This window comes from Enhydra lutris, unplaced genomic scaffold, assembly GCF_002288905.1.
Source record: "Enhydra lutris kenyoni isolate GAN:26980312 unplaced genomic scaffold, ASM228890v2 scaffoldscaffold13, whole genome shotgun sequence".
Lineage (NCBI taxonomy): Eukaryota > Metazoa > Chordata > Mammalia > Carnivora > Mustelidae > Enhydra > Enhydra lutris.
In genome coordinates this window covers 31,302,447-31,315,218 of record NW_019154097.1, presented here as the reverse complement: position 1 = coordinate 31,315,218, position 12,772 = coordinate 31,302,447, and the positions used below count along the sequence as shown (strand labels likewise).

General features: G+C 48.7%; 1 protein-coding gene across 1 annotated transcript in view; it reads right to left on the bottom strand.

Annotated features, from left to right (window-relative positions):
• Positions 1-11,691, bottom strand: part of LOC111146261 (multivesicular body subunit 12B) — a 179,153-nt gene extending 167,462 nt beyond the window's left edge. Inside the window, exons 1-2 of the mRNA XM_022501736.1 lie at positions 11,436-11,691; positions 5,639-5,761 (exon numbers count right to left, since the gene is read on the bottom strand). Of these exons, the coding sequence (XP_022357444.1) occupies positions 5,639-5,761; positions 11,436-11,471 (159 nt within the window). The 5' untranslated portion in view covers positions 11,472-11,691. The remainder of the gene's footprint in view (positions 1-5,638; positions 5,762-11,435) is intronic.
• Between the last annotated feature and the right edge of the window lie 1,081 nt (positions 11,692-12,772).

Sequence of the window (12,772 nt, the reverse complement as noted above, 5' to 3'; positions counted from 1 at the left end):
CTGACCACCCCCATCGCCCTCAGAATAACAGAATACCTTTGTGCTAGGATCCGGCCTCATCTGCCCTCCCAGCCTCACCTCTGACCTCGCCTCTGACCTTCCACCTGGTGGAACCCAACCTCCCCAGACCTCCGATTCCCAGGGCCTCACACAATAGCAGCTGCTTGGCAAATATTTGTGAAACCAATGCATGAATAAAGACATGAATGAGTGATGTCAGGACCAATTTCACTAAGGAGCTACTCAAATGGGGTTTGGAAGGAGAGGTGAAATTTTACTCTAAAAGTGGGGAGGGAGGTCCAGGAATTCTGGAATTCTGGAAAAAGTAGACTCAGAGGCACAACGGTACAAAGTTTCTACTTATTCTGAACATGAGAAAGTGAGAAGTTCAGTGAGGCCAGAGAAGCTAGTAGAAGGAAGTGAGACAGGAAGATAGATGGAAACCATGTGTACCAAATGAAGGAGTCTGGATATTTGTCCTACACGGTCTCTGCTTCTCAGGGATGACAGATCTTTTGTTGGCCAGCACCACAACAAGTGTGCATGCTATCATTGGGCCCTCGCTCCCGGAAGTGTCCCTTACTGGGAGAAGTCCCAGGATGACAGGAAGTTGGGCACAAAGCCTGGGGGAGGGGGAGACTCTTGTCAATTCATCTGCTGCTCCCCACCCCATTCCTTTCACTCACTTTCACTTTAGTGATAATAGAAACTGACAGAATGTCACCTTTCTTGAAGGTAATCAGTAATGTTTATCAAATTAAAATGTGAATACCCTGACCGAGTAATTCCAACCTATAGAATTATTCTTTGGACCTAGTAGGACATGCCAGGATACATGTGCAAGGACCTTGTTTATCGTATTAAAAACAAAAACTGGAAACAAACTAAGTGTCCTTCAAGTGGGACTATTGGCCAAATTTTGGCACAGCCAGAAAATACAATATTTGTTATTAAAAGGATGAGATAGATCTGTATGGATTAATATAGAGTTCCCTATGCTCACAATATATTTTAAAAGCTAGGAGAGTATGAATAGTACCATTCCATTTATATTTATATATATATAATATATATATATATTTTTAAAAGCCCATAGACATACACACACATCCCCAGAGACTTCTGGAAATTTAAATCAGGGGAGGCCGAAAACAACAGAAAAAGCTAGCACAGCCCTCCCTGAGGTAGACCTAGAGATTATTTAAGAATGACTTGATTTAGACCAGTGGTTCTCAAAGTGTGGCCCCTGGACCAGTAGCACCAACACCACCTGGGAACTGCTTAGAACGAAATTCTCAGGTCCCACCCCAGACCAACTGCAGCAGGAATTCAGCATCTGGGGTCCTCCAGGAGACTGAGATGCACAAAAGCTTGAGAATACCCCCACTTGGACATCTGAAAGTAGTCAATGAGCTAATGGATCATTTGTCACTTTGGGGTGACTGTGCCATAAAGACTCCAGTGTCTAGGGTAAGGTTTCTCTGGAAGAGAATGGAGGAAGTCTGAGATTAGAGAGAGGAAAAAGGAAATATCTCCAAGACTGGGATTCAACTCTAGACATCGTTATGGAGTAGGCAGAATGAAGGCACAGTCTGGGCAAGTAGGGGGGTCAAAGGACAATGGGCCTCAGTTGCACATTCTCATAGTTGCTGAGTTTTACTTTCTCATTCCCCTCATCCTCAGAGCTCCAGAAAAGTCTCCTGGAAAGTGACTCTGTGGGATACCATGGCAGGTCCCAGAAGAAGGGAGTAGAAGGGAAAGCAGTGTCCATCCCCACTCAGGCCAGAAAGGTGGGAGCAGCCACTGCAGGGTTAGCAGGGAGCTGTACTCAGAGCCAAGGACAGCCTCACAGATGTCACCAATAAAAATGGCGCAGTGAGGTGGCCAGGGAGAGAGCCAGAGTCGAAGAACCCTGAACATGCTTGAGCCGGTGCCCTGGGAGAGGCTCAGAAAATGCTGGAGGACAGACACTTGGCAGGTGCAGGGAAGAAAGGGAGGGAATTCTAGAGCTAAGTAGGAGTGAGTCTATGTTGTCGTAACCTGGAATTTAGCAAGAAAGGTGGACAGGTCTGGAAAGTGGGATCTGACAGAAACAATGTCTGTTAGGACTTCCCTTCCAAGCACGTACCACAATTTTATTTTACATTTATTTGTGTGATCATTTAATTCTCTTCCTTTCCCTCTGAACTGTAAGCCTCATGAGGCTGGACACTGGATGTTTTCACTCACCACTATGTCCCCAGTTCCTGGCTGGCGCGTAGTATTTACTCACAAAACAGGTTGGATAAATAAACAATTTAAGTTAAAATGCTCTAAAACATTCGGTTATTCTTTCTTTGTGTTGTTGACTTTTTGTTTTGTTAGTTTTTTGCCCAAACAGCATATTGTCATATGAAAGTATATGACCAAAATGCATATTATCAAAGGAGGCTATTTCTGTTACAGAGAGAGTTGCGTCATGAATAAGGTGTGGAGGCTTTAGTCTCTGAGTTGTAAGAACTTGTTTAGAAAGCAAAAGGCTATAAAAGTTAGGATGTATTAAGATGTATTTCACCAAAAATACATAAAAATACACCCACACTGGCTGTCAGTAATGGCCGGCCTGATGAAGTCAAAGATTAATTCTGCCCCAAAGAGTTTTAGCATGAAGTGCTTCCAGGGCATTATGATGCGCTGAAAACTGACCGTCCGCATATGACAAAGCAGCAGGTACTACCTTTGGCAACTGCCAGGCGCCCACAATGCAGAGTCAGTGGGCGGGTGCGGTGATGTCACAAGGACACTCGTGACCCACCTGCCTTCTGATGACAAGGAGGATCATCACCAGTCACTCTGCGATCTGAGAGTGTGGCAGTGGAACAGAAAGGGCAGGCTACTTCACAGAGGACTGCAGAAATATGGACAATAGATTGAGAAGTTTAGCAAATAATGCCCAGCCCCTTACCCTAAGAAGCTTCCCCTGACCTGGAGAGAAAAGTTACAAAATTAAATTTTTATAAACACACACGTGGCATCTTTGGCTTCAAAGAAGCCACAAGGCATGCGGCCGTGCCACCCAGGGTCAGCAGTCCATCTGTGCCAAGCTCTCGGGGCTGCGTGGTCACAGTACGGACCACACTCTGAGCACAGGAGGGATTAATCCTGCCGCAGATGTGACAGGCGGAGGGGGGTCTCACCACAATCCCGGGCAGGCTCCCTTGGGCCCTGCAGTTGGGTCTAAGCGTCTTGGAAGCCCGCCACCATAAAATGCCTTACATTTCGGTTTGGAGGTTGACGTTCTATGAAACTCTCGATAAAAGGAATAGGAAGTGACTCTCTTCCCCCCGCCCCCTGCCCATTCCCCTTGAACTCAGAGTCAGACCTCTAGGGAACCAGATCCTATCTAAGAACAACCCAGCGGTCAGTACGAAGAGACGTCTCCCACCCCTCTCCCTGAAAGGGCTTTCAGAGCGAGCTCGGACACTCTCCATCTCTGCGTGAGGGGGCTGGGTAATTGCCGAGCTGACCCTCGGGAGCCTCTTGCCCTGCTCACCTTTCACTATAATGCGTGGTACAGCATAATCATGAAATGTGCTTATTAATTTTACTCATTTGACACTGCGCTCTTCTGCCCTGAGCTAGATGTTAGGAGAAAATGATAGGGATAGATTCTGCTCCTGTCAGACTTACCAAGACTTTCAGAAAACCAGACTATCAAAGGCCATCTGCCACCCACTAGCCAAGCTTTCAGGACGACCTCAAAGGTACAAGCAGGATGTTAAAGACACAGATCAACAAAGGAGAACAGCAAGAAGATGTGGAGACCCGTGCCCTGGGCGTGAGCCCCCCGCACGAACCCTCCCGGGAGAGCAACCCCTAAACCAGTCCTCCCGGAGATCGCGGGCGCTGGGCCCCTGCCCTGATTCATGACTGGCTGCTTCATATCTAATTCATCAAAAGACACTTTGGCTTCTCAAATCAGGAACATTTTTATTAGCTTCCCCAAGAGTTTTATGGCACAAAGCCATATCTAATGATTCTATTTTATGGCAAGTTATACATTCAAACAGTGCTTTGAAGTCAGACAGCAGGTAAGACTCAAATCTTTGTCAAAAAAGATTCCCTTGTCCTTTCACTTTTAAAATGTTTATAAGCTTTCAAACAGTTGGGAAAGTGATGTGGAGCATTTTAACAGGCTTCTCCTTCCCTGCACAGGACCCGGCGCAGGCCGAGCCAATGGGTACCAAAGAGTTCTCAATGGGGCTTGCTTTTGCCCCTCTGTCCCCTCCGCCTTGGGACATCTGGCAACGTCTGCCCACATTTTGGGTTGTCACGGTTGGGGGAGGGGAGGTTAATGCTACTAGGATCTAGTAGGTAGAGGCCAGGGATGCTGCTAAGCGTTCTACGTGTGTGGCACAGGACAGCCCCCAACACAGGATTATCTGATTAACTGGCCCAAAATGTCACGAGTGTCAACGTTGAGGAACCAGGCCTTAGGGCTACTTCTGGACCAGGCGCTGGATCCCTCCCACCCCTGGGACATCAGATGCTAATCTAGTCATGGTGGCAGGTTTTCAGTGCTGGCTAATGAGCCTCGTATTCTTTTAATTCTTACACATTCTTTTTTTTTTTTTTTGAAGATTTTTTATTTATTTGACAGAGATCACAAGTAGGCAGAGAGAGAGAGAGGAAGAAGCAGGCTCCCCGCAGAGCAGAGAGCCCGATGTGGGACTCGATCCCAGGACCCTGGGATCATGACCTGAGCCGAAGGCAGAGGCTTTAACCCACTGAGCCACCCAGGCGCCCCAATTCTTACACATTCTTGATGCACATTTTCAACAAACAAGAATAAAACGCTGTCTCAAACAAAATGAGGACAGTGAAAATAAGACCAGCTTAGAATCTCAGGACATGGGACCACAGTCACTGCTAACACAACCCTCCTAATGTTACGCTGCACCTTTGACCCAAATCCCAATTTATCTATTGAAACAACAAAATAACAATTCCAGCCGTCAGTGCTACAGAACAGGACCACAGAAGTCTGCTGAAGAGCAAAGCCAGCGCTCTGCTAACCTGTGCAGGTGTGATCAGTCAGAGCGGCAGACCTAGAAGGGGGCCGGTCCTGATTCACCACTCCCAAGGACTGGGCCTCCGTCACTTCGCCTGTCAGAACGTGGATTCTCTTAATCAGTAAAGTGGAGATAAAGCTACTTGTCTTCCTACCCTTCCAGGGAACCATGAAAGCCAAATGAGTTCACAGGTAGGAAACTGCTCTGCAAACTGTAAAGAGCTATAGAAATGTATGGTGACACACCAGTGATACTTACACACGCAGGAAAACCTATGCCAAGGATCTTTCAGACTTTTGGATCCTGTTCACGAAATCTCACAACTAGAAGTGATTTTAGAAATCAACAGAGCCGTTTAGATTTACAGAAGGTGAAAACAGCCATCACAGAGGTCAAGGCCAGGTAATAGCCCAGGTGGACCCGGTCCTCTGACTCCCAACCCAGGACGCTCCCCACACCTTCCCACTGGTGACGCTTTCCCTCCCTGTTCAAGTTCCCGGAGGGAAGGAGCACATTTACACACAAGGCTTGGGGGGTTCCTGAGCACAGGGGATAAACGTTGGTTGAATCAGTGGATCTGGACTTACTACATCATAGCCTGTTGGGGCTCGGTTCCGAGAAGCCACCACCCCCACTCCTGTGATGGGATCCATCGACATCTCTGGCAAAGCTTCTGAAAGGTCTTTGACTTCAGGCATGGTGGATTGGTCCTGGTTCCGAAAAGAAGAAAGACAGCACAAAATTCAAACTGACCATTTAAAGTGAACGATACAAAGTCTCAAACACATAGAACCAGAATCTTGGGGCAAATATCCTGAGCTTAGGTCCATGTACCTGAACTGGCTAAAGGAGCCCTGAGCTTTCCTGACCCTTTCCTCAGATCAAGAGCTCAAGTCGTCTCTGACCCCTGCTCTGTCATGTTGGCTCTGAACACTGGGCTAACGTAGTTAATGGGGGCCTGTCCCTGCTCAGAGAGGTAACTTGGACTCAAACCCCAAAGCAAACCATTCTTAACTCTCTCAACAAGCTGCCTGACTTCTGAATAGATACCCGTAGCTTCTGGGGAGAAAGCAGACACAGCTGAACTAACACAACTGTACATTTCTCTCCCTTACAATATCTCGTGTGGAGGTGCAGACTTCCAAATCCATACCCTCTCGCACAACCAAGCATGGACTGTTCAGTAGGCAGAGCTTTGCAAACACGTGGAAGAAAAGTGTTCTGGGAATGGAGGCAAAGGAATGGCATTCAAGTCCGGGCTCCATGGCTTACTGGCTGGTGACTTTGAGCAAGCAAGAGGTCATGATGCTGACAGTAACAGAGCTGCCATGAGATCTAAGGGAGTCACATAAACGAAGGGCCTGGAGGAGTCCCTGGGCAGAGTAGGCACTCAACAAAAAGCAGATGAGACTGGCAGGTTTGGGGCACACAGGTTCAGCGCAAGTGGCCAGAAATGTGGTAGATGCCATTCCTGGGAGGACTGGCAGTTGCCTTTGTTGCGTTTAATCCCACAGGTCATGTGGGTACTTACTCAAAGCTAAACACTAACAATGACCATAATTCTTGCTGGGCACTTTGGGAGAAAGGGAGGGGAAAGGGAATTATTATTCTGCTGCTGACTGCCTCTTGATGTGACCAGAGGAGACAAGGAGAATATAGAGAACACTGGGTCTGGGCAGCTGGAGTGGCAGTGCACCAGAAAGCAAATAAAAGAGGTAACACCTTATGTAAATGACTTTTAGTACTTTTAAAAGGACAAGCAGCGAAAAAGAGCAAGTTAAATTCCACCTCCTTCTGCAGCAATTAAATTCCACTGGCTGTAGTTTCTACCAGATCTCTCGAACTGGTTACTGCTTCTAAAACAAACCAAACACCCTGCCTAACTAGGCAGGGAGAAGAAATATTCTTAGTTCTCAGCCTAGAATCAGAAAAGGCAGAGGCTCTTAAAAATGACTGCAGTCGGGACGCCTGGGTGGCTCAGTTGGTTAAGCAGCTGCCTTCGGCTCAGGTCATGATCCCAGCGTCCTGGGATCGAGTCCCACATCGGGCTCCTTGCTCGTCGGGGAGCCTGCTTCTCCCTCTGCCTCTGCCTGCCATTCTGTCTGCCTGTGCTCGCTCTCTCTCCCTCTCTCTCTCTGACAAATAAATAAATAAAATCTTAAAAAAAAAAAAAAAAATGACTGCAGTCTTCTAAATGGGAACAATCAGAATGCTATATGCAAGTCACCCTTGTAATCAGTGTCCCCTGAAGCCCACAAAAGGCTCCGGAAACGGACTCGTCAATGTAATTGAGCCAAGTTTCCAATCAAGCCCAGGAAGCCCCTGGCAGCAGCCACACTCTCAACTTCTGTTCATGACAAAAGCCAAACTAAGTTATGGTTTACTTAATCCTACTGAAAATGAGCTTCTGGAAGCCCAGGGCAGGGGGTGGGATACCATGCCACACCATGGCATCATTTTCTGTTTTTTCAAATTTCATTTACCAGGCAGGTTTATATAAAGCACCAGCATTGGTGATTCCTGCACAAAGTAGGCAGGAAGTAAGTATTTATTCAATGAATAGGCATGCATGCCCCCCAATAAAGAAGGGTTAGCATTAAATATCTCCATCGGCCCAGTCCAAAGCAAACACTAATCAAAAAGTATCGTCACTTGGAAAATCCCATAGTATTGGTAGCATGAAAATAAGACTGCTGCGATTTGAAAAATGGGTACCTGCTGCTATTGGTTACCAAAACGCTTTGCAATTAACAACTCATTAACAGAATGTACAAATTCTGCCAGTGCTAAAATATCATGCTGTGACTTTAACAAAGAACATCCGAGGGTTTTTTTTTAATTATTTTTTAAAATTTTTTAATTTTTTTATTAACATATAACATATTATTAGCCCCAGGGGTACAGGTCGGTGAATCGCCAGGTTTACACACTTCACAGCACTCACAATAGCACATACCCTCCCCAATGTCCATAACCCCACCACCCTATTATTATTATTATTATTATTATTATTAAGGTAGTACCGCCTCTACTATGTGAGAGAAAGAGAGAGAAGGCAAGCATGGGAATAAATAAGAACTATTTTATTTGCTGACAGATTCCCGTCCCCAGACCACGACGTCCTCGTGAGGCGCGGGTGACAGCGGCTCTCCCCTCCCGAAGCCGCTGGTCAAGGGCAGTGGAGGCCCTCGCTCCCAGGAACGCCGCCGCTCCCACAATGCACCGGGGAGGCAGCCCAGCCGCAGGTTCCAAGATGGCTGCCGGCTGCCTCCAGCTGAGGCAGACAAAGGAGCCGGCGGCCTGTGCCGATTCGTGCACGGTCCAGCCCAGCCTGCAGTCGGGAGGATGCGACAGCGGAGCATGAGCACAGAGCATCTTGGATGCACGCCTCCTTCTTCCCTTTCCCCCCAGCTGCTGTACCCTGGGGATCAAGGCAGCCTTTGTGAAATACAGACAAATGACTCCTCGCGGCGCGGGGCCGGGGCCGGCTCGGCGGTGGAGGAAGCCCCACCACCAGCAAAGGAAGCTTTTAATGAGAAACGCCCAAGATATCCATGGCAGAGGCAATCACTCAAAGCAGCTTGCCCTGAATTACATATTTTCTGACTGCAAATTACTTTTAACAGCGTCTCTACCGTCACTTCAATTGACCTTCCTAACAAAAGGCCATTTATTAACTAGCACTCCACGTTTCCCGGGCTGTGTGGAGCCTCGAGCCAGAAGGGATGGCACCGCCGAGTACTCAGCCGCCCAGGGTCACAGGCCAGGCCTCTGAGAGGGGAGAAGAGGCCATTAATGCAAGCCTGCAGAGCAGATCTGCTGGGGAGGGGGGCTGGGGGAGCGGGCTGTTTAAGACCAACATTAACCTGTCTGGCAAGAAGCAACGCTGGTCTAAAACATAAAACACCAAGGCCTCCTTGCAGCAAGCCCAGGCTGCATCCTCAGCAGCTCCGCGGCAGAGAGAGGGAGAGACCCACCTCTATCTCAAAATCCTAACTGCACACAGACACACTAACACACCTGGACTGCGTTTGCACAGTGCTTTGCAATTCTCAAAAAGCTTTCTCAGTCACTCTTCTTGACTGATGATCACACCAAACCTGGAAGGTAGCTGGGTCTTATTACCCCGATTTTGGAGGAAAAAAAAACTGAGGCCCAGAGTGGTCAGCCACGGGGCAACTGGCCACCGGACCTTTAGTCCTCCTTCCCAGGTCTGATCTGCTTTCCATGACTCTGTGCCTAGAAACCAACATCCCATCTGATACCCAACTGAGAAAGCAGTTTCAACACTAATTATATTTAAAAATGCCAGAGCTCTTCTTTCTCTAGCTATAGCCCAATCAGTGAAGCAAGGGGGAGAAAAGTACAGAAAGATAAAAGTAACATGGGATTAATTTTCCTCACACCTCAGTTTCAAGATTCAACATTTCCCTCATAAATAATTTACAACAATAAAAATGAGCTAAGGCCATGTTTGTGTAGGACGGAGGTAAATTTAGGCCTAATGAGGGAGATCCGAGCGCCGCACAGGAGGGAATAGGTTGATGTATAGCACTGTATACGCACAATCGACAGCTCACAGGGGCTCCATTACCAACTGGAAGTCGCGAGGCCCGCCAGGAGGAGGGGGGGCCAATTTAAGGAAACTTCTACCATCCCAGCTGTGGCTGCAAGGGAGTCTGCAAGAGTCTCCACAGGGAGAGCCAAAAGTTGACCAGGATTTTAGATGACAAGACAATGGGGGCTGAGATTTCTCAGAACTATAAAACTGAACCAACCTGAAATTAAGTCAGTTCTCAGGAAATGCCAGGTGAGGAATCAAGGTGGTGATGGCACCTGGGAGGCACGTCTGCTCGTGGGCACAGGGAGAGTGCAGTGGCAACAACGATCTTGAGCTGGTCCTCCTCATTTAACCTTGTAGGTTATCTGGCCCCAGTTGCCATCCCAATCTCTACCCTGGGTGCATGGCCAGGCTCCTCTATATCATTTCCGAGGCTGGGGGTTGCTATTCCTATGTCTGCCCCAAGAGGATTTCTCCACCAGGCAGGAGAGTATGTATGAATGTGCTGTGGTGTGTGTGTGTGTGTGTGTGTGTGTGTGTGTGTGTGTGTGTGTTGCATGTACATACTGGGACAACAAAGATTCAGTTAGAGTGAGGTATGTTTCCAGGCCAGGAGGATTTTTTCCATGTCATGCTTGATGAATACTACGCAACAAGGCCGGGGAGGAGAAAAACCGCCTCCTGCTTCTGCCTGTAGTGCCGCAAACAGGGCCTGGGGAAGGCCCCAGCGCCCAGCCCTGCAGCACCTTGGCAATGCTGTCATCCCAGGTTCACAGAGAAATGAACTTTAACTCTAAAGCCTCTCATACAGACAGCACACTGCTCCCTTGTAGCTGATCAAAGAATTACTACAACAGTGTGCTTAATCCCTAAAAGTCAGCAGTGCTGGGCTGAACTGATGCTGAATATTGTTTCAGAATCAAAGGCGTGCCTCCCGGCCCCAGTCTGGGAGAAAACTAAGCTACTGTATCACAGTTGAAAACTCAGGGGAACTTTGATATCATCTCTGTTTAATTTCCCCGGCCCTGTGAGCCTGGGGTTTATCTCGTTTTATCAACTCCTGTACTGAAATCAAAACCCAACTAACAGAGCTCAGACCTCTCTCCACCGAGGCCCTTCCAGCAGCAGGGTGGATCGGGGGGCAACAACTGCAGGGGGCAGGGGGCGTGCCATCAAAGGAGGCGCAGCAGGAACCGGACTCAGCCTCCCCACTGCAGTGAGGAAGGCTGGCTCAGAAGCAGCGCCAGGGCTGCCCACCAAGGGCTGAAGGCGTGACTCGCACACAACTTTTGAGAAGAGTAATTTCAAAGTATGGGGGGGTAGGTTAAATTGGGCTACTGTAATTGAAATGACAAAAACAGTGGATTAATTAAGTCCCTACAGAAGGATGAACTTGCAACCAGTTTGTTTGAAATCCAAAGTCAAGGGCACAAAAGACATAAACTGGTCTGCCCACATCCACCAACTTGTGGGGCTGGGGGAAAAGCAGTGGATAAATATTTCACTTGCCGTGGAAACCTGACCAATAGCAGGGGGTGGAGACTGAGAACGGGCTGTCCCCGCCATGAGAGCAGCTGCTGTACCCATCGTGGGGCAGCTCTTTGCCTGTCTCCCAGGGGCAGTGGTGGTCCGCAAGAACCCATGCCCCCTTTGGCCCCATGACTACTGTCACCTTTTTGCCTACAAATCTTTAGCAGGTATGGAAGGACACGGCCCCATTCCCACTGGAGGGAGGCCATGGCCAGGCTTCACCAACGTGCACCACCACACACACAAACACACAGACCGGGCTGCCTGTGTGCAGGTAAGGTGCAGAGACCTACCTCCTCGGGAGATGGCAGGCTGTGGCCTGAGTCCATGTAGCACCCAAGTGAGTGGCCAGCCGGCTCCTGGAGCTACTCACGGAGGACAGTGCCCAGGCAGAGAGGCGTCCGCTGTGGCACCTCAGAAACAGCATCCTGGGGCCTCCTGCAGTTGGTCTGGACCACTCTCCCAGTCAGAAGCCAAATGACTCTGACAAACACTGTTGAGTATGATCAGGTGGCCACAGACCAGAGGCTGCTGGGAAGGCTGCTGAGATATTAGGAAACTAAAGCAAATATTTTTCTAGCTCTCCTAGATCACAAAGAATTTTCCAGCTAGGGAACTAACAATGGCGAGCACTTCCTTTTCTCCAGTAAAGGCCTGTTACTTCTAATAAAAGAATCTGGTGTATAAACGCACCCATTCTATCTGACCGATGGAGAGATTTCTATTAACCGTTTGTATACCAAGCAGATTTTCCACAAATCATGTGATACAGGCCTAGAGTTCATGTTGCTGCCGCTCATATGGTGCAAGGCTAGATCCCAGAGTTCATTCTCCAAAAATAAATCCAGGATCAAGTTTTATGGCCCTGCGGTAGCCAAAGTCCTGCCCCTTACAGGCCAGACTCTCCACAGCCAGGGAACCTAGTGCTGGGGACTGGGGCGGGGGCGGGGAGGGGGCGATCTCCAGAACACTGTGCTCCCCACCCCTGCCTGCCCCCAAACACTGCCAAAGAGGGTCAGCCCTGCCCCTTCCCATCAAGTCTCGGTGCCATACTGTCCCTGGGAGAGAAGGAAGGAGAACCCCCACAGAAGGCAGGTGCTCTACAGATGGACCCCAAAGGACCCAGGAGACATGCTCTCTTGATGTTCAGTGACATAAGGTAAGTCACACCCTTACCTTGGTTTACAGAGTAAAAATGCCAATATGGTGCCTCAACACCACGCAAATGGGCCGTTGGGTGGGAAATCATCAGAACACCCGGCTCAGGTCAGCCAGGCGTCTCATCACCACCACCCTCCTCTCCAACTTTCATAGGGATCTTGAGAGTTTCTTTTCATATATTTTTGGCATCTAATTTTTCTACCTGTATGCCGATGGCTTCCAAAACCCCTCGACTGCCCTGACTTTTCTCCTGAGACTCAGAGGTGTACATCTAGTGTCCTGCTGGCTACTGCCAGCCTGTGTCCTGGCTGAACGTGTCCTCCTCCCTCTGAAGCATCTCCCACATTTCCAGTTCCTTGCAGGACAGCAACAAACCCACAAACATTTACAGGGAGCCTTTGTGGAAGCAGCAGGGAGACCTCGCGACGACGATGGACAATGCAACATCGGGGAGCAGGGACTCAAACAC